The 20,860-nt window shown below is 54.5% G+C and overlaps 7 protein-coding genes across 7 annotated transcripts; 4 read left to right on the top strand and 3 right to left on the bottom strand.

Moving 5' to 3' along the window:
• Positions 1-413: 413 nt before the first annotated feature.
• On the bottom strand, positions 414-4,661 carry J4E93_007702 (uncharacterized protein; the record flags this gene model as incomplete). Its single annotated transcript, XM_049345607.1, has 4 exons — positions 414-453; positions 504-2,768; positions 2,820-4,509; positions 4,562-4,661. 4 exons carry the CDS (start codon positions 4,659-4,661, stop codon positions 414-416), a joined length of 4,095 nt encoding a protein of 1,364 aa, XP_049197134.1.
• A 1,561-nt stretch (positions 4,662-6,222) lies between these two features.
• On the top strand, positions 6,223-7,911 carry J4E93_007701 (uncharacterized protein; the record flags this gene model as incomplete). The annotated part of the gene is made up of 1 exon (XM_049345606.1): positions 6,223-7,911. The coding sequence occupies one exon, from the start codon at positions 6,223-6,225 to the stop codon at positions 7,909-7,911; it is 1,689 nt and encodes a 562-aa protein (XP_049197133.1).
• A 521-nt stretch (positions 7,912-8,432) lies between these two features.
• Positions 8,433-9,905, top strand: J4E93_007700 (uncharacterized protein; the record flags this gene model as incomplete). The annotated part of the gene is made up of 1 exon (XM_049345605.1): positions 8,433-9,905. The coding sequence occupies one exon, from the start codon at positions 8,433-8,435 to the stop codon at positions 9,903-9,905; it is 1,473 nt and encodes a 490-aa protein (XP_049197132.1).
• Positions 9,906-12,276: 2,371 nt separating this feature from the next.
• J4E93_007699 (uncharacterized protein) lies at positions 12,277-12,903 on the top strand (the record flags this gene model as incomplete). Its single annotated transcript, XM_049345604.1, has 1 exon — positions 12,277-12,903. The coding sequence occupies one exon, from the start codon at positions 12,277-12,279 to the stop codon at positions 12,901-12,903; it is 627 nt and encodes a 208-aa protein (XP_049197131.1).
• Positions 12,904-14,210: 1,307 nt separating this feature from the next.
• Positions 14,211-16,905, bottom strand: J4E93_007698 (uncharacterized protein; the record flags this gene model as incomplete). Its single annotated transcript, XM_049345603.1, has 3 exons — positions 14,211-16,266; positions 16,317-16,756; positions 16,807-16,905. 3 exons carry the CDS (start codon positions 16,903-16,905, stop codon positions 14,211-14,213), a joined length of 2,595 nt encoding a protein of 864 aa, XP_049197130.1.
• A 538-nt stretch (positions 16,906-17,443) lies between these two features.
• J4E93_007697 (uncharacterized protein) lies at positions 17,444-18,793 on the top strand (the record flags this gene model as incomplete). Its single annotated transcript, XM_049345602.1, has 2 exons — positions 17,444-17,777; positions 17,826-18,793. 2 exons carry the CDS (start codon positions 17,444-17,446, stop codon positions 18,791-18,793), a joined length of 1,302 nt encoding a protein of 433 aa, XP_049197129.1.
• Positions 18,794-18,940: 147 nt separating this feature from the next.
• Positions 18,941-19,981, bottom strand: J4E93_007696 (uncharacterized protein; the record flags this gene model as incomplete). The annotated part of the gene is made up of 1 exon (XM_049345601.1): positions 18,941-19,981. The coding sequence occupies one exon, from the start codon at positions 19,979-19,981 to the stop codon at positions 18,941-18,943; it is 1,041 nt and encodes a 346-aa protein (XP_049197128.1).
• Between the last annotated feature and the right edge of the window lie 879 nt (positions 19,982-20,860).

Below are 20,860 nucleotides of genomic sequence, written 5' to 3'. Positions count from 1 at the left end.
GCGTTTCCAATGTAGTAATCAGGATGTCAGTGAGGGTCACGCCGTGGCTCACTTCGTTGCCTTGTCGCCTTGTACGGCTCTTGAGCAGCCTTATTCAGGCCTGAACGAGATGTGGGGAGTGGGTGTCAATGCAGGCGGGTACCAAAAGCAACCAAAGTGAACTACGCATGGCCAGAGGCGCTCTCGCAGGGATAAACACATTACTGTACTACGGAAAATTACTGTGTATAAGAGCTGCAACCATATATCGCGACTGCCGATATCGTCGTCGCATACAGATAAACAATACACAGATCGCCGTTCGTCTCTTCCTGCACAACCTAGTATGTATCCTCCATTCAATTTTCTATACCAAGTCGACATAAGCTACCGAAAAGGCCGAGTACCAGGTCGGACTGAGCGAGACATCTCGTCTACAAAGCGTAGGGGTTGAGTGATCGGATGGTCAAGCAACTGAAAGATAGGTTAGTGACATTCAGAACGTAGTGATGGGCATTACTTACGGAGGGCTCTTCGTCAGATCCGTCTTAAGGATGACTGGGACGCGTGTCATCTCCCGCACATCCTGGATGTAGTCGCCGTTCTGCTCGCGCAGAGTGAACCAACTGAGGTACTTCTCCTTGTTGGTCAACTTGGACTCTGCAGCATCGCCGGCAGTTTGGGCAATCTTCGAGTCTGAGTTGACACGGTGAGGAGCACCAGCAAGATCGCGGCGGGTAGGCGATGGAGGCATGCTCTGAGTCGGGCGGTCAGGGTTGAGAGAAACACCGGCCATGTTCGAGTTGAGGTCGTTGGAGTCGTCGTCATCGTCGTCATCATCAAACAACGCAGCCTCCTCGTTGGTCGACATGGTTCCAGTGTCCATCTGCCTGCGCTGGGCCTCTTCCTGCTCCCTCGCACGCTGCTTAGCCGCCTCGGCATCACGCGCCGCAGCCGCGGCGTTGGCGGATCTGAGTGAGCCATGCTTCGGCCTCTCGTCCTCGGGAATGTAGTTGGACGATGGGACGCCCTTCTCCCAGTAGAGCTCAAGGAGACGCTTGTTCTTGTCGAACTCGGCCTTCTTGAGAGGAAGCTGGTCACAATGGACGCGCTTCTCAAAGCCCCACTCGGGAATAAGGACATCGAAAGCGGACTCGTACACGCAAAGGACGATACCTTCGGCGATGAGATCACCGCCCCTCTCCTGCCTGACCTTATCCATCTTGCGGCAAGCCTCGATGTGAACGCTCTGCTCCTGAGCAGCATGGGCGGAGTCCTTCTTGGTGTTGCACATCTCGGCGGTCTTGGCCAAAGCCTCGATATCTTCAGTGAACTCAATGGCACCGTTGGAGAGGACAGCCTCCAGCTGGCGGTGGACAATGATGTCGGCGTAGCGGCGAGATGGGTTGGTGAAGTGGGTGTAGAGAGGAAGGTTCAGGGCGTAGTGAGGGTACTGATCCTGAGGCAGCCTGCCGGCAACAAAGTACTTGGCACGAGGCATCGACTTGATGACGAGGGTCTCCATACCCTTCCGGATATCATCGTCTTCAACCTCAAACAAGCTGTTCTGGAGAGTGCCACTGCTCTCGGTGTTGATGTCGTAGCCAATGGCACCCATACGCTCTGCGATGGTCGTCAAGCGGCGGGGGTTAGGCGGAGGTTGACGGCGCAGGAGAGCCTTCTCAGGTAAGCCAGTGGCGAGCTTCTTCGCAACAAAGGTGTTGGCGAGGTGGCTGAGCTCCTCGATGCACTCGTGGGCAGGGGAAGAATCGAAGATGTTCTGTTCGACAGGAACATTCTCGTCGTCCAGCTGGTACATGAGGCGCAGAGCCTTGACATCGCTGGAGCGGTCGCCGAAGCGAGCCTGGCGGAACTTCTGGGAGATGTGATGCAGCATCTTGATGTCCTTAGCACGGGCTGCCGAGACTGGACCGTCGTTACCGTTGATAACGGTGTCGACCTCGTCGTAGGACAGCTTTCCAGAGCTCTTGATCACAGCCTTGCCGACCCAGGTCTCATCATCTGAGATTTTACCAGAGGTAGGATCGACCTTGAAGACGACACTGACTGTGTAGCGCTCCTCGCCAGGGTTGAGGCAGCAGATGTCGTTCGACAAACGGGGCGGAAGCATGTTCACGGTGCGGTTCATAAGGTAGACCGCAGTTCCACGCTTCTTGGCCTCGCGGTCAACAAGCGAGTTCGCCTTGATGAAGTGGGCAACATCAGCAACGTGGATACCAATCTCGACACGGCCGTCATCAAGGTATTTGAAGTGAATGGCATCATCAAGCTCCTTGCTGCCGTTGGGGTCGATGGTGAAGGTCTCCTCGCTGCGGAAGTCGCGGCGGCTCTCGAGCGCCTCCTCGCCGTCGTTGGCGACGGACCAGTCTTCAAAGCCAACGTTCTTGGTGACAGCGTCGGAGAAGTCATCTGGGCCAAAGTTGTTGTCGCGCAAGAGTGCGTCGGTTTCCACCTTAAGGTCACCCATGACTCCGAGCTGCTCGACAAGAGTACCGAAAGGATGCAGAGAGGTGATGGGCCATCGCTTAATGCATGCGACAAAGATGCGATCAGCGTAGTCTTGGTGCTTCTCAACAAAGTCACGTGGAGCTTGCTCGGTAGGAATGGCGATCAAGGGCACACGCTTATCTGTTGGCTTGAACCAGACAATCTTGGGCTTGTTCTGGGTCTCTGGCTGGGAGCGGCCGGAGTTGCCCTCGCGAGCCTGTCGCTCAGCTTCCTGCTTCTCCTTGGTGGCTTGGCTGCTGGGACGCAGGAGTCCAAGGGATCTGTGGCTGTGATTAGTGGCGTACTTGAATGAAGATGATGTGTTTGCTTACCCTGAGAACATCTGTCCAGCAACACGCTCGATAACAGCAACAATGTGACCTGCGTACAAAGGCTTGAGCTCATCGTTGATCTCCTCCTCCTCCATGAGGAGCAAGCTCTGGCCTTCGACTTCAACATCGTCGTTCTTCTTCTGTGTGGGTCGCTGGCGGAGACTGCCACGTCGGCGGATGCCACCCTCAGAGCCAGTCTCAGGTTGGGTAGTGGCATCGTTGACGGCGATACTACCGCCGCGAGGGTCTGCGTTGTCCTTACGCTTCTTCTTCTCTTCCTTTTCGCGCTTCTGACCCCAGACCTCGTCGACGTCAAGAAGTTCGACAGCGACCAGATCTCCTTCGAGAGCTCGGTTCCTGTCTTTGCTACCACAAATGAAGATGTCAGCATCCAGATCAGTAGTTGTGACATAAGCATCGCTGCGGTTCTTCTTGTTGACGCGGAGGATTCCGGCAACGAGTTGGCCGTCGCCGAGGAGAGCGGGCAAGGTCGCCTGCGGGAGGTAAGGAGTGAATAACGTCTTGCGCTGCTGCTGCTGGTTTTGCTGCATGCCCATCTGCGGTGCATGCTGGCTGCCTCCGAGACCGCCACCCTGCATCTGGGCGGCTTGGAGAGCCTGTAAATGAGCGATCTGCATAGGGTTTAGTGGCTGGCCGAACATCTGCTGTTGCAGAAGAAGCTGGGCCTGGTTGCCCATCTGCATCTGAGGCTGGCCGCCGTACTGAAAGTTGCCAAGAGAGCCAACGGACTGGTTGACCGATCCGCGAGTGCGGTGGCCAGGCTGGAAAGGAGCGGCATTGGCGGTCTGGTTCATGTTGAAGTTGCCCATGTTCTGGGACTGGTTGTCTTGCGTAGGCTGTTGCTGGGTGTTGTTCTGGGGCTGTCTCCAGTTGCCCTCGAAGTTGCGAGACTGGCTCCTGCCATGGCCTTGGCTGCCACGGCGCTGGAAGTCAGACTGCTGTCCGTTGTTCTGGTTGGTAGGGTTCTCGCTGGTAGCTGGGAAGGAGAAGGAAGGACCGCCACGGCCAGCACTTCCACCGCCGCGTCCGACAGCCATGCTCTGGCTGCGGCCGTGGGCACCTCGTCCACCACGGGCGGAAGAAGTGTCGTTGGAAGCGCTGTTTCCACTGGGGCTGGCATCACGGTTGGAGCTGCCCTCGGTCGAGCCGGGGATGGGGAACTGGAAGCCGGAAGTCTTTCTCTTCGATTCGGCCTGTTCGGCAGCCTTCTTCGCGTCGGCGAGAGCTAGCGAGTGACGGCGGGTGTGTCCGGAGCCGCCAGCACTGCCACCGCCTCGGCCACGAGGGTTGACGTTTTCCCTACCCTGACCACCCTGTTGTGCACCGAACTCGCCGAAGCCAGACGAACCGGAGGAAGGAGCGGGGGGTGGGCCGCCCATACCGACTTGGGGCAGGGCGGACTGGTTGCGGCGGTGGGCGCCAGGCTGGGCTGGTGCGCCCATGGGGACAGCGAGGTGTTGCTGCTGCTGCATTTGCTGCATCTGCTGGGGAAACTGGTAGTTGTTGACTTGGGGCGAGACATTGGGCATCTGGCCCTGCATCTGGAAGTTGCCGAGCTGCTGCTGCGGCTGGATCATGCCCATGTTAACATATTGCTGGTGCGTTGCGGCAATCTGCTGCTGCTGTTGCTGGAGGACCTCGATCTGCTGTGCGATGGCGAGTTGTTCCACTGTGCAGCTGTCAGCAATTGCCAAAAGTGGCTATCAGATAGCTTCACGTACTCATCAGCGGTGTCAGCTCTGACGGACTGCGGCGATGCGCAATGTGCAGACGACGACCGGCGGGACCCATGGGGCCCTGCTGGCCTTGTTGCTGATCCATAGTGGATAATGTAGTGTGGGTGATTCAATGCCCGCTTGCAGTATATGCTGTTGGAGAAGAGACGGTCGGACACGAATTGGTCAAAAGTTTGATGGATTTATCTGCGGGCAATCAGCATGGGGAGTTGGATGAGGGCTGCAGCGAGCGAGTGAGCGAAGGGATGCAGATGGTGAGAGTGCAAGGAGGCAGATGGGGGACAGATGCAGGGTCGGCAGCGGCATGCTTCAGCGAGCGAGCTAGCGGGGAACAACTCACGTTGGGGTAAGCGTGCTGGTTGGGCGGTGCTCGGAGCGAAGAGGATACTCTCGTAGACGATGATTACTCGGGGTGGTGCTCTGCAAGTCAGAAGCGGGTGGTGTCGTGTTCAGACAGATGTGTCGTTGGTCTAGGAGGGTTGATAAGGAGGGTCGACCAGATCAAAGAGCGCGGTTTCCCTAGGACGGGCTGTTGGTGGCAGTACAACCAAAATGCGGGCGGAGAGAGTGCTTCGAAGGAGGGAGCGATCGGGGCGGGCGGGCAGGAGGGATGCAGGAAGAGGGCAGAGGGCAGGCAAGAGGGCCGTCAGCGTGCTCGAGGTGGTGATGGCTATGGCGGGACTTGGCCAGCAGCACGGTTTGGGCAAAGATCGCCTGTTCTTCCGCAAACGAGCGAGCCTGGGAGAGGTCTAAGCGGCGTACGTCACTTGCGAAGCCAGATATGCAGCTTCCCGCGCCGAACTGAAGGAGTGAGAAATTAACGTAGATACAAGCAAGCGCCGGGCCGTGGGGACTGAGGCGCTGCCGGCCGCGAGCTGGTATATATACCGCCAGCAGCAGTCGGCATGCGTCTCAGCGCGCCCCAGGTGAAGCATCACGTTTGGGTCTGTACGTTTCAAGGCAGGCTTAGCCGGCGCTCGTTTCTAGACACGAACAACAGTCCGCTGCAGCGTCGCGGGAGGGCGGCGCAAGGGTCGAGGTTATATTGATGGATCCACTGCGCTGGGGTTGCGAGCTTGTCATGTCCGGCATTCGATAGTCCAACAATCTGACAGATATGCTGGCTTCGCGCGCCATGCCTCGCTGAAACTCGAGGACAGGAGTCACATCTTTCCCCAGCTTGTCACATTCTGTCAGTGAAACGGCCATCTCCAGGGCCTGCGCGTGCCCTCACAGCGTCGCAGCTTGGCGGGTGCAGTCCCACCAGCTTGGGCACAGACGCATCCTGTGAACTTTATGAAAGGCGCAACATGGCGTGTTTGCCCAAGTCGCGACTCAGCGTCCTTGAAGCTCATCTCATCTTAATCAATCGACGGCCCAGGTGGAGCTGCGGATGAAGCTACGTCAGACGTCGAGCGAGTGCTTCGACTTGGAAAGAGCGCGACCCGTTGATGTTGCCAGGTACGCTAGCCAGCACTACAATGGAGCTGCGTAGCGCGGTGAAAGCTGCTGCAGGGATGAGCGATGTCACGTGAGTCGGAGCTTGTCACTGCTAGCTTCCGACTAGACTTCTTTGACCGTCGCGCTCTCACCAACCACCTTTTCAACGACTGCACCCTGACCCCAACTAACACCACGGCGCCAGAATGCCCGCCAGATCGGGCACCTCGTCGTCGAGCATGCATACCGCCACCTCCTTCAGCTCCAGCTTCATGGACGCCTCGCCAACACGCCAATCGCCCAATCGACGCAGCAGTCACCGCCAAAAGCGCGAATCCCTCATCCGCGACCCCTACGAGAGCCCGGCCAAGCAATTAGCCCTCGAGTTCAACCTCCGCCTCAGCATATCCGACCGGGAGTTCAACGAGAAGCTGGACCAAGCTGCGAACGAGCGCGCGAAACAACATGCTCAACAACTCGCCTACGCTGCCGAGGAACACGAGCGCGTCTTCAGGAGCGCGAAGCTTGAGATCGAACGCATTGCCCTGGAAGAAGAGCAGGCGCGCCTTCGCCATGAAGAGGCTCAACGGCAGGAGATTGAGCGCCTGAAGCAGGAGAAGGCCCGCGAGCAAGCCGAGGCTCAGCAAAGGGCTCTGGAAGCAAGGCAGCGCGAGGAAGAAGCCGCCCGTCAAGCCGCAGAACACAAGCTCAAACTTCAACAGGCCGATGCCCGCATCAAAGCCCAGCAAGAGCAGCAGGCGGCCGCTGAGAAGCAGAAGAAGGAAAAGGACGAAGCTGATCGGAAGGCTGCCGAGGCTGCGGCCGCTGCAGAGAAGGCTCGACAGCAAGCACCACCACAGCAGCCAACCGCTCAGCCTACCCCCGCGCCAGCTCCCACACAAGCAGCAGCGCCACCAAAGCCATCCACCGCCACACCAGCAACTAGCACCAGCGCCGATCAGATTCACGCCAAATACCTCGAACTTCACCAGCGCATGAAGGCCTTCCGCAAAGCTTTCTGGGAGGAACACAAGAAGCCAACCTCCCCCCTCAAGGGTCCCGTTGGTGATGCCCGACGCGCCATCCGCACTCGCCTTGGTCAGATCACCGTGGAGCGCAAGGACAGTGTCGCCGCCATCAAGCGCCTCCGAACCGAATGCTTCGACATCGCCTTAACAACACCCGGACCCATGGTCGACATCCGGCAGTACATTGTTTCGCACCAAACCCCCCAGCTAGCCAACGAGAACGAAGCTGCATACCCGGCGTTCCTGCTCTACGTCTGGATCTGCTTCGAGAAGTTCCTCGTAAAGCAGTTCGAAAAGGAGGCTGCCAACACTGACGGACGCATCATCCAGGAGATTGGTTTGATAGCAGCCAGCTTGTTCGGCGACCAGAAGTACATGTGGAACGGTCTTCCTCTCATCGACATTGCGCTGGCCAAGCTACACAAGGCCTGCCCCCCTCTGTTTGGCATCCGCGGTACCATGGACACCAAGGAAGGTCGGTTGCGCCTAGGCTGGCAAGAGGACTCAACCCCAGAGACATACTCGCAGCGCATGCGCGGTATTGGAGCTGGCTACGCCTCCATGTCACTCCGCTCATTCGCCGCCAAGGCGCCTGCCATTGCCATGTCAGAGTACTGGCGTGCCATTTCGTCGATATGCAACACACCTTCCGAGCAACTCTGGCCAGGTCACTTTGCCATTCTCAGCGGCCTGATCCGCGACTACCACAAGAAGTTCATCCAATTCTACGGCGTACCTGCGCGTGGCGTCCTGCGTCGCGCCGTCGTTGACCTACCCGTCCGTGCACCAGAGCGCTGCAAGGACGCCGCGAGTACCATTGCCGTGTACCGCGAGACCTGGAAGAGGGAGAAGTTTTCGTTGGATTAGAAGAGGAAAAAAGGCGTGTTGACGCAGACGGAATAGCATTGGGGGCTCTCTCTCGGAAATCGGCAATTTCTTTCATTGTCAAGGATCTTTTGTCAATCTTGCATGGGACGGCGCATATCATCAGCAGTATGACCTATGGTCGTGGGTTGCATCTTTTCCTTTTCTGGTATTTTCTCTTTGTCTCGGTGGATAAGGAAGTCCACAAAGTACATGCGTAGAACAACGTCGTTCGCGACAACGAAATAGTCTCGCTCATTATCTTACCTATAGCGAGCATGAAATGATCAATATCGCCCTATCCTCCGACCCTAACCTTCGTGATACTACACAGCTGAGTCTTTACATTGCAATATTGCCTACAAGACTCGAGCTGTGAAAGCCATAGTTGTGGAAGGTGACAATACTTCCGAGTAAGCAGTGTTTTAGTTTGCACATTACTTCTCCCCTCCCCTACAAGAAGGACAAAATCATCACTTCGCCATTTCAGTCAAAAACGTTCCAACGCCACTCCTGTCGTCAAAATGAGTACTCTTGTTGGCATGCCCGTAACTACCCAAAAAGGTCTTCGCTGGAAGAAGGACCGGTCTTCAGGAGTGATGCCCGAGTGGACAACCGACCCCAGTATCGAGGACATCACAACCCTTGTGCGCCGAGAGCTGGATATCCCGATTTCAGACCCATGCGTAGTCGAATTCCTAACGCAAAACAACTTCAACAAGGATTACACCGTCACGTGTGGCAGCGGCCAAGAATACATCCTGCGTCTAACTGTCCCCGTCGACCCACGATCAAAGACCATGAGCGAGGTGGCTACGATGAAGTGTATCCGTCATGACACTGAGATTCCAGTACCAGAGGTCTTCTGCCATCAGGCTAGCACCGACAACGAACTTGGACTTGAGTGGATACTCCGGGCGCGTATGCCCGGTCGCAAACTGGGTGACGAATGGAAGGGTATGGACTACCTCAAGAAAGAGCAATTAGTGCGCCAAATGGTCTCTATTCACGCACAGCTCTTCCAACAGCGATTCGATCAACTAGGAAACTTGTACCCCGCGAACGAACTTCCTCACTTATGCACGCCAGGCCTAGAGGATATCGCCTTGCTCACACTAGAGGCCTCAATCCTCTCTCAACATGTCGGCCTAGGCAAGATCGTCTCCGCGCCCTTCTTCTGGGGCGCACACATCGACCACAACGTCCCGCGCGGTCCTTACAAGCGTAGTCAAGACTGGCTCGCCGCACAACTCCAGCTCAGCCTCCTTGATCTTGACGACGAGTCCAAGCTTGAAACCTCTGATGAAATCAAGCGCTCGATATACCAAAACATCATCGATTCTTATCCCGGTGAGCCTGACGAAGCGGCCACCACGATATGGAAGAAACAAATCGATGGAATGGATACAGCGCCGCACCTTGCATATGCCCGTGAAAAGGTCGAAGAAGGTAAGCAGCGAGCCCAACGCCTGCTTGATCTCATGCCCAAGATTTTCCCCGAGGAGGAAAACAACGAAGAAATGTTTGTCCTTCACCACCACAACCTCCACGCAGCCAACATCCTCGTCGACCCCAACGGCTCCTTAACCGGTATCCCCTCCTGGGAATGCACTCACACCGCCCCCCTATGGCTCGCATGCCAACTCCCCTCCTTCCTAGACTTGACCGACGCTACCGCAGCAGTATTTGCCTACCTCAACATCGAATATGTTAATGAGGAGTACAAAACGCAAGTAAAGCTTAGACAGTTTTTCCTGGAAGAGATGCAGCGTGTTTGTCCGGAATGGGTCGAGGTGCATAAGGCTAGTCAGTTGAAGGTGGGGTTTGGACAGTGTGTAGAGCATTTTGGTAAGGCGGGTGATGGGAAGTGGATTGATCGGTGGATTGATGGGGTGGAGAAGGAGGGGAGTGCGATGCTGTTGAAGGAGATTGTGAGGGCTGAGTGGGTTAGGGATTATGTTCATGGTGGGTATCCTTTTGGGTCTCGGATTTTTTAGTCGAGGGTTGTGGGATGGGGATATATCTGACGGTTGTAACACGTTAACCTATCTGGGTAGGGGAAGCCAGAGTACTCTGGAGCCTACAGGGAAGGATAAATAAAGAGTGTAAAGCTTTGAGGAGACCAGTGAAGTCCATGCGTCTCAGACGTCCCCATTTCCATCATCAGTATGAACTCAAGGATACCGGCTCTCGGTCCCTCTCTGATACTTCCTCAAGATGCCTACCCATGGACTGCCTGGAAAGATATCTTTATTAACCGGCTTCAAGCCCATCTTTTCTTCCAAGTATCTGGGCCAGTGCATAGCATATTGCCCACCAATCTCCACCGATCTCTCCGCCTTGAGCTGTGCCAGTCCGCGTATAAAAACGACGCTCTTACCCAGCCCAACACGATGACCCTCTGCGTCCCAGTAGACACTCAGATCCTGGATTTTGGTTGCTTCTCGTTGAAGTTTGTCGAAAAGCAAGCACCATCGCTGAGGACTAGGTGCGTGGTCGGTCGCGTCGACAAAGACGGTAAGGTCAGAGATGACAGCAGCGTCATTTGTCTCGAGCCAAGTCATAAGAGCGTCAGGTTGAGATACGTTGATGGCGATGGATTGAAGGGGGTCATCAGGTGCAGGTTCGGTCCCCTTTTGCCAGGAGTAGCCTTCCTTGCGATGGAAAAACATGCATGGAAGGGGATTCATCGTGAATTACGATGATGCTACCTTTCCTTGAGAATAGGAAGAGAGGGAGTGATGTTAGATGTGTATTGATGTAGAAAGTGGGGAAGTAAAGATCAATGTGATTTCATCAACTCTTGCAGCTCGAGAACGCCATGCGGCAACCCCTAATTGGTCGTGTGAGGTCTCACAACCACGGGCGGCTGCTGAGTGAATCCCTACGAACAACGAATGTTGTCTTGACCTCTTGCTCGCAGCTGTACAATAAGCACCAAAAGAAATTCTCGATACCAGACTGTATCTACGCTTTCACAGTTATCGGTGTAGAGCAAGAAAGCTAGCGAGATTTGACCGCAAAGGCGTGACTTGATCCAGGAATAGCACCGCATTTTAGCGAGAACGCTAGTTGGGGGCCAGCCAACATCGTCCATCGTCCCGCTGTTGTTAGGCCAGCCGTCAACACCACACTCACCCGTTGGCCAGCAAGCTCCCACTCAACAGCCAGCGCACGCATAAGATGAGGGTCTGACACCACCACGCCGCATGGTCGCCGCAGACACGCCGCAAATACACTGCTGTGGCGTCCAGTAGCCACCAACTTCCATCCCACGATCTCTACAATGACGCGCCGCAGCGGGAGCTTGACAACTCGCATCATGGCTTTCCTTTACCGTAACAAGTTCGCCTATTCTCACCCCACAATTTGCCCACGTCGCCGTCCAATCCTCCTTGGGCTTGACTCAGGCAGACACGCAGAGGAAGTGTAAGGCGCTCAGCCTTGTGTCGATTCATGATTGTTGCTGCTCATTTCTTTTAGCGCAGGTGGCTGTGCTTGCCTAAATTTCGAAACGTTGATCCTACAGCACAACCCTTTGGCACATCACTGTCTTTGTAGAGGCCCTCGTATTGGGCCGCCGAATCTGTGTTGATGTTGTGTGGCAGGAAGCTGGAATGGGGAGTTGTTCAAAAGAGCAGCCACTCAATTTGTATGGTTCCACGAGCTGAAGTGATAGCTTCAGCTGCGTAGACAGAACGAGCGAAACCGCTCGGACGTGGCTCGCACGCGGTAGAGAACCATCCCCAAGTGGACTGACAACAGATGGGGCCCCGACATGCATCCCCGTCACCGCCGTCTACGAACCCGTGCCACCACCAGAATGCCACCCAGCTCCTTCTGATTCCTCGATTAGACGCGGTAGTCCAAGCTTCGACGGCCGTTCTCGACGCCCATCATTCGTTAGGCCTCTTGTTTTGCGCCAAGCTGCTCATCATACCACAGGGGCGCAGTGACTTTTCTCCGAATTCATGGGCCTACTTTCCCCACAACGTGCTGAGGCTGAGCATATCTTTCCCACTTTCGAGCCGCATACTGGACGCCTTCTCACGGATCCAGCGCCATGGGCGCAGGATCTAAGGCCGGTGCGTCAAAGGTTTCATTTTACGGAGAGACTTATGTCTGCCTGGTGCCCGGTACCAGTTCATAGCAATAGCACATAAGGGATTACTCGAGCAAGTTCGTCTCAACAGTCTCATAGCTATATACCATCATATTTTCGAGGCGTAGTAGTTGTTATATCTTCACCGCACCGACACATCGCCTCCTATCTAGCACTACATATAAGCAAAGAGCTTCACCATCCATCTGAACTTTCACCGACCGATTCGAATCAAAGACCTTTCGCCTACACGAACACACATCACCATGTCACCTATACCAGTAGACAACAACCTCGTCGCAGATGAAGACCTAGCTTCAGTACCCTACTCAGGGTACTGGACAAAAGCCAACATCGCCCTCACCGTCGTCTTCGGCCTCATCTTCCTCGCCATCATCCTCGCCTGTCTAATCTTCTATCTCCACCGCCGAAGCGAAAAGAAGAAGCTCGACAACCGCAAGTCAGACACAGCCGGCCTCCTCGCCAACGAAGACAAGATCAGCATGTTCAGTCGCGTCCGCGCAAGCAGCGTCACACTATACGTCGACTCAGAGGCGGACGCGCGCAACAAGAGGTCCAGCACAGATACCATGCATCTCGTTCCACTACAGGTCACGCCGAGTGAGGAGGCTAGTGATCCTATCGGCGATAACACAGAGAGTGCTGGTACGGGTGTTAGTGCGATGAGCCGACAGAGTAACGGGACGCTTAGTACTATGGTACTCAGTCCCATATCGCCGAGTGGAGACGAGGGTGACATGAGTTTACGGCCGGCACCAACAGGGCGCGCACGCAGTACGAGTACGGCGAGTCAACGGGCGCGGTACTACGAGTCGACGCCTATGATTGCGATGCCACAGATTCCGAAGATTATTCACACGACGTCGGAGTAGAGAAGGGGTAGGGGCATACATGTAGGCCCTTAGGGTAAAGGGTCAAGGGGAGGTTTACGAGCTGAAGGTTTGAATGTCTTACTTTCTCATTCTGTTGTTTCGCGCTTCCGCGGTCTTTTCTGCACAAGCATTATTATATACCCTGTCTACGCTCCTGCACTTGTCATAACACGCAGTCGAGTATTATCTAGACACTTCTATCTCGTCTCTTATGAAAGCAAAAAGTCATTTGATTATACCTTCTAAGCAATTTCGCCCCGTCGTGCAATCCTTTGTATACTTCATTTGCATGCAAGGCTTCTCATCAGCAATTTACCTTCATCGCTATAGTGCGGCTAGCTTAAGCTCTATCCGCCCCCAAATGTGGCATCCCGGTCGCCTGGTCGTTGTAGTATGTGTTGGCATCTCGGCTCACTCGGAGTGAGCACCAACGACGCGCATCGATCCCCAGCCCCGGTAAAAGCTCTGGTCTAGGATGAGACATGTAAGCTTCAGATGACATCATATCCGATGCTGAATTCACCCCAGAGCTATTTGACCATGTGAACAGAAAAGCTCCTACATCCTTATTAGAGTACACAGCCGAGAATGCGTTCTGTGCCGGTCACCTCGAACCAGCCAGTTTAGAGTCGTTGATTTCGTTACAAAGGACTTCGCCCTTGAGTTAATCTCATAGATGTCATGTATCCGAATTACATCCCAAAGGCTAGCACGTCCGATCACGTCTGGCTGTACACCCTCTACATCACTGACGCAGGTTGAACAGCGATCTCGAAGACGATCTCGGCGTCACCGATCAACAGCCGAAAAACAGACCCACGGCACAGTTCAATAAGCGGCGAAGTTCACACAGGGGATCGCTGTGCCACAAAGACCTCTTGCATGGCCCGACTGTGCCGTACGCGTTACCGCACCCACGGATCGAGCCAAGAAAAGGTGCCACAGGGGATATGTTAGCCTTGATAACAATGAACGGAAAAAAGGGGATACGCAGTCACACATGATATCACTGTGGCGGTGAAGTAGGAAGCTGCAATATGTGCTCACGGTAATTCGTCAAGGTGAAGCTTTCTCGATATACATGCCAAACCAGCGCTCTACACGCTCCCCATCCGTAGACCTATCGCTAACAATGCAACACAAAACAATGACTAAACCGCTCAAAACATACCAATACAGATACCCGCATCCATATCACGACCGCACGAAGCGAGTCTATGCAGAATGTGAGCCCCGGGACCGGCTCCCCGAACTCCCATCGCTCTTAATCCATCATCAGCCGTTGAACAGTTGCGACAAGCGAAGACCTACTTCTTCGCAGCATTAACAACCTCTTCACTCAACTCCCACTCCGGGTCCCAATGCACATACTGCGTCATCGCGACAGAAAGCAGCCACTCCGTCTTGACAATGCGCGGAATCATGTTCTCGCGCTTAGCCAACTCGCGGAATTTAGTCCAGTTGGTAAACTCCTTCTTATCGGCGTCGGAGATGAGGTACAGCACGTCTCCTTCGTCTTCAACCTGGTTCTGACTGACCTCCTTGTCAGAGGTGTCGAGTTTACGTTTTGAAGCGGAGACGCCCGTTGGCCTGCCCTTCCAAAGCACGCATTTCCCGCCGTTGACTTCGACAATGTCTTTGTAGGTTTCGAAGCCGCCGCCAACTTTCTCTGTGCAGAATACTGTCCAGCCTTTGAGGAGGCGCTGCTTATTCTGCTTGGCGCGGGAGAGGGCTTCGGAGAGCCGGAAGTTGTTGGCCTCTTCGAAGTCTCTAGCTTGAAGGAGGTGCTTTTCTGCCGGGGGGAGCTTGTTGTTTTTGAGCGCGAAGTCGAGGTAGCTGGTTGATACGAGGGTGGGGGCGCAGGCTAGGGCTGCGATGAACTTCTTCGTTCGGACGGGTTGGGGGGCGCAGACTAGGTCTACCTTCTTGAAGTCGTCAGTGATGAAGAGGCCGAGCTCTCGAAGGCGGGCTTTGTCTTTTGATTCCTTCTCGGGGTTGTTGGCCCATCGCTCGTCCTTGGAGATCAGCATGCGGAACTTGATGGGCGCAAGCTTCTCCTTCTTTGCTCGCTTGTTCTTTGCTGGGATCTCTGTGGCTTCGTCTTCTGTCTCGTCATCATCGTCGACTTCATCGATGGAGCGTTTGCTTGAGACAGATTCACGGCCGCCCTTTGCTTGCTTCGTTCCCTCGTCGATCTCATCTTCTGCCCGTCGCCGTCCACCGTGAATGACACCACCCTTGCGCTTCATCTCCTTCTCGAACTGTGCAATGTCTGGCGCAGCGTCGTGCATTTTTGCCAATGCGCGGTCTTTGGCTCCCCGACTGCCAGGCGTCTGGTTCTCTTTGCCATCGGTACGCCGAGGTGGCAGCGGTGTTTGTGCATTGCCTCCGGATTTCGCCCGCTTTGATTTCTCAGCAGGCGGACTGCGAGGTGCTGGAGGCTCGCTTTGCCGTGCTGGTACGCTCGATGCTGGGACGTCCTTTGTCTGCGGTGCTACTTTGACGGCTTTTGTGGGCTTGGCTTGTTTTGAGAAGAAGATCTTCTCAGTAGCCTCACGATCGATTTCTGTCTGACCCAACACCTCTCCAAGGTTGGTCCGGGCTGGGAAGTATGTGTAACGGCCCTCAGTCAGCGGCATTTCCCTGCATTTTGCGTAGCTGTCTTCCAGCCACAGATGATTGACAATGTTGACGCCCCACTCCGCCGCGGCCTCGCACTTCTCGCTGTTCTTGTGCGCAGCAATAAGATGTGTGTTGTCCTGCTTGAAGGTCTTTGTGAACTCGGCACCAGTAGCCTTGATCAGGTTTTCCAGGTATATGCGGGCCTCGCCAGTGTAGCTCGATATGCTGACTTTGTACTTGTTGAACCCCGGAATGCCTTCCCGTGGCCGCGGGTAGTGCATCATGCGCTGCATTGGGTTTGTCCAGATACCGTGTGTGATGAGGTAGTATAACCAGCCTAGGTTTCCGACGTCTTTTCGCGCTTGCGATGCCTTGACATAGTCTGAACCTTCTCGATAATTGCAAACATACATGTCTGCATCATCGATCTTCGAGGTAACAGTGCCGCCTCCAGCCTTGATCATGCCCGTTATAATATTCCTGAGCTTGGTGCTGATGTTCAGATCCTCGCCAAGCTTGACACGCTTCCCATCGAAGGCTTTGATCGCGCGGGGTGCCTCTAGGTGAGGCGGCGGCGGTACGGGGTCGTTTTGAGGGTCTGGTGTGGCTGCGTCTCGAATGTGCTGGCTCACTCGTGTAGGAGGAATGGCGCCTGGCTCCATATCGGCGAGGATCTCGGGGTCGGGAAGTGTATACGGTCGCTCTGATATTCTACGGCCAACTTTGAGGCAGTCGCCGAACCTGTGTGGTGTTAGATCAACTGAACTACCATGCCCTCAACTCGGACCTACCAGTGGGGCAACACGATGGACAACTGCAGCCGTTTACTGATGGCGAGCTGACACCGTGGTTCGCTCACATCCAGTGCGATGAGATGTGTTACAAATTTCGAGAGGCTCGGTGCGAATTGCCCACCCAATGCCAGTACACCACCCTCGATCGCTTCCTTGTCACCGCTCGGTATGTCCCCACAGCAGATAACTACCTCGCTCATGAAGAGTGCGGGATCGGGACTGTATGTTCGCGGGTTCTTGGCCTTGTTGGACTGGAGCGACGCGTCTATCCATGTTGGCTTGACGACATGTATCATGAGATCGAGGGCGCGGTAGTAGTCGGGGAAGTCGGCTGTCTCCGAGACGATGTAGCTGATTTCTTCTAGGTTATCTATGCGGCCTTTGGTTATGTTGAAGGGTACGATTGTTCCGCGAGCGCCTGTGATTGCATCTTCGATCTATGCCGTCGGTTAGCAATACTTTTAAATTGATCAGACGCGTCGCATACCTGGCGCATGCGCTCTTCTGAGAGGCCGTTGGGGTATATCGTGAAATTGAGCTCCTCGAACAGACCCTGCGAGCCCTCGAGCATGGTGGTGTCTTCCATGGCTGCGAATGAGGGTGTTGTGTTGTATGTGTGGACTGTGGTCGCTGTCGCTGTTGGATTCGAAGGCGCGATGCGACACGGCTACACGCGAACTTTGGAGGCACGAACGCGTCAAGGCCCACGTGACGCCCCACCAAAACACTTCGACGCTGGATCCGTCATGATAGCGGCCCCGGTGAGTCCTGCCCAGACTAGTGTCTTTTTGCAGTCTGAGAAAAGCGCGCGTATGCGTGATGTCCATTCGGAATGACTTTCAAGCGCGAGTATCTCTTTGTCACTTCTATGTGGAGGTTCTGTGGGGAGAACAGAAGCCGTGATGGACCTCGGCATTCCCCAGATTGCGCCGGCTGCTAATCACGACACCTGAAGCATAGGCGCCTTTCTGTGATCTAAGCGTATCATTCCGTTCTACCATCTCGCTGAACACGTACAACATTTATAACATTTCGACCTGCATACAAAGTATATTCGTCGTCCGATTGTCCGATTGTCCGACCGTCCGTCATCTCATTATATCTCGGCCGCAGTCAGCAGGAACATGTCTTCAAAGCACTTTCGTATAGATGAGCACAAGATAGAAGCATCACACATCCGTGGCTTCCCACGCTCCACATCGACGAAGCAAGAGGAAGTCCTATATCTCGCCGTCAAGCAATACACACCTCTCAACAATACGAGCCCGAAACCTGGAGACATCACCATCATCGCAGCGCATGCGAATGGATTCCCGAAAGAGCTGTACGAGCCACTGTGGGATGAGCTCCTGAAGAGGTGTCAGCAACATGGTTTCGGGATCAGAGGGATCTGGATAGCAGATGTCGTGCACCAAGGCATGAGCAGCGTTCTGAACGAAGCTAAGCTAGGCAATGACCGTATGTACATGTCTTCAACTGCGCGATCGATACGCTAATTCCATGTAGCGGCATGGCTTGATCATAGCAGAGATCTACTTCACATGGTAAACATCTTCCGCGACCAGATGCCTCGCCCTATAATCGGCGTAGGCCACAGCATGGGCGGCTGCCAACTCGCCAACCTCGCACTGCTGCACCCCCGTCTCTTCGAGACACTAATCCTCATCGACCCCGTCATCCAAGGCAAAGTCTCACTAAACGGCAACGTCGGACCAGCCGCCGCATCATCACGACGACGCGAGCGCTGGCCCTCACGCGAAGAAGCAGCCAAGAGTTTCGGCAAGAGCAAGTTCTACCAAACGTGGGATCCACGAGTCCTTGATCTCTGGGTGCAGTACGGTTTGCGAGACGCACCAACAAAGTTGTTTCCCGACGCGAAGAAACCAGAGGTAACTCTGACGACGACCAAGCACCAGGAAGTAATGACTTTCCTACGCCCAAACTTCACCGCAAGACCAGGAGACAAGGAACCGTCATCTGCGGAATTCACATTGAGCAACCCGAAGTTGAACCGGAGGACGCATGCGGATATTACGCCAACCAGTGAACCCCAGACGCCCTTCTACCGGGGCGAAAGCACCATCGTCTTCAACCAGCTACCTTCAATCCGGCCATCGGTATTCTACATTTTTGGCGAACACTCTTTCCTCACGGATGATGCCGTCATCGAGGATAAAATGCGTCTGACTGGGTCCGGTGTTGGCGGCAGTGGCGGACGCGCTGAAGGACGAGTAGCGAATGTCACGGTACGAGATGCTGGGCATTTGATCCCCATGGAGAAGGTGGAGGAGAGTGCGGATCATATTAGCAATTGGGTAGGCAAGGAGATGAAGAGGTATTGGGATTGGGAACGCAAGACGGAGGAGGAATGGGATGGGAAGCAAGGCGTGGATAGGAGTGTGTTGCCTGAACGGTTTGTCGAGGAGTTGAATGCTTTGATTAAGCCGAGGGAGAAGAAGCCGTCGAAGCTCTGAACATTAGAACGGTTGAGATGTACTTGGCGAGATGCCTTCAGAGTCCATCTGTCTGGCCCATGTACAATGGATATTTGCATGAGTTAACTTTCCTATCACTTTCACATCAATTTTACCACCACCTCATACACCTCCACTCATACGTCTTCAGTCTTCCTTACTCTCCCCCCTCTCCGGATAATAACCCCCCGCAAACTCCAAACTCGCCCCTTCCCACCTCTCCGTCTTGACCTCCTTCCAAGCGCTCCACGGCCACCACCCCTCCCTCACCCATATTCTTGCCTCAATCGTCGCAATAAAACTCTCCCTACAAAAGTTCGCTCGATGGCCATCAGGAAACGGACTCGCAAGCCCAAACCAGCCCGGCTCCTTCGGCGCATGCGCCTTAAGTTCCAACTTGTGGAAGTAGTTTGACACGGATAGCGAGAAAGTCCGGGTGTCCCAGTCATTCGTGGCGCTCATGAAGGGACTCAGGAGGTTGAGATACGAGACTGAGAACGGCGGCACAAAGTCCAAGTTGAGAGAAGGAGACCGGTAACCGAGCATGTAGGCGGTGTTGTACATGATCTTCCCGCCGGCAAGGCAGATGCCGCGTTTTTCTTCGTTGTCCCAGGCTTGCACCCACATGTGTGCGTCCGGGAAGCTGTTAGCCCAGTTCTTCTCTTGGTGGATCGTCGCACGGCTTTTCTTGTCCTGCACTGGGAAAGCCTCGCCTAGCGCGGGTATATCGAGGGTGAATGTGGCGGGTGAGCAGAGAGAATGGACATGCCAGTGGAGTGGAAAGGGGAGGTTGATCATCCATCCTTCAGGCGTGCTCTTGTCTTTTCTCCACGGCATGTAGTCCTCCTCACATTGCGCTTCGAGCGCCCAACTTCCATCTTCGGCGGCAAACTTGTAGCTTGTGCGGCCGTTGCCGTCTGTGCTCATCACTCCCATGCCTGGGACGCGGAGGTCGAATGCTTTGGTCTTTTCATTGGTGGTCACGCGCTCGATGTTGTCGACGAAATGCTCGCGCTGGAAAATTGGATGGCCTGATGAGGGATAGTATGTGAAGGAGACCATGTGTGGGCGTGATTCGGCACCGGGAACGGAGCATATTATCAGAGCGATGTGCGAGCCAGATGCGAGGTCGAATTTGGAGTAGTAGCCCTCAAATTGCGAGGATGGGTGAGGGGCAAAGTGCTCCATGGTGTGTTACCCCTAGACTGAAACTCTAGAAGGGAGGGTGTACAGAGTTCTTGCATGCGAAGTTGCTGGTTGTTTGTGTTGATGATCTGGCGTGAGTAGTGATGTTGGTAGCTTGGTCACTCATGACGTAGGCAAATATTCGGGTTGGCAACCTGGACCAAGGCATCACACAAAATTATGTTGCACTTCTTTTGGCGATAGAATACTCAAATAGTGCACCTTAGCGTATTGTCATTCACCAAGTTCGAATGCGCCAGCACCGAGATTCGATATATGTATCCACAACTACAAAGTTTCGCAGCTTCTTGTTTTGCCATAACATATGAGAAGCACAAAGCTTTTCTCGTGCGTCTCAAGCGGGATAATTACAAGGCGAATTGAATTCAGTCAGGCTGCGCTCAGGTTCTTTTGGACTTTGGAACCCCAGACAATGGCCCCTTAGGCGATGTCTACTTGTGATCATTGTGCTACTCGCGTGAAGCTCGTCGTTCAGGACGCCATGCTGCGTAGCAGCAAAAAGGCTTTTTCTCAAACGCCCATGAAGTCTCCTGGCCTGGAAATTTCGTGGTGGTATACGTGAATACCGTGTCTGAAAACGTTAGCGTATCGGAAGGCAAGGGTGTATTGCATAGAGACATACACTTTATCAAAGGTCGAATTCATTTGGCAAAGGTTTCGCAGGGGGGTCGCATCATATGTAACGAAACATGTTGTTCTTCACGCTTCTCTTCATCGAGGCTGGCTTTCCATCTTCATACTCGATTCCGGCTTCTCCTCCCTCGCTGTCATGTCCTTGTAGCTTTGCCATCACCTCGGCATCGAGCTCAGCCTGTGTCTTTTTCTTGGGCTTTGTCTCATCGGACAGCTTGGTATCGACCT

The sequence above is a fragment of the Alternaria ventricosa genome (genome assembly GCF_023758065.1).
Source record: "Alternaria ventricosa strain BMP 2768 chromosome Unknown scaffold_14, whole genome shotgun sequence".
In the NCBI taxonomy this organism is placed as follows: Eukaryota; Fungi; Ascomycota; class Dothideomycetes; order Pleosporales; family Pleosporaceae; genus Alternaria; species Alternaria ventricosa.
The sequence above is the reverse complement of the archived record's forward strand: the minus strand, read 5'-3'. Positions and strand labels throughout refer to the sequence as shown.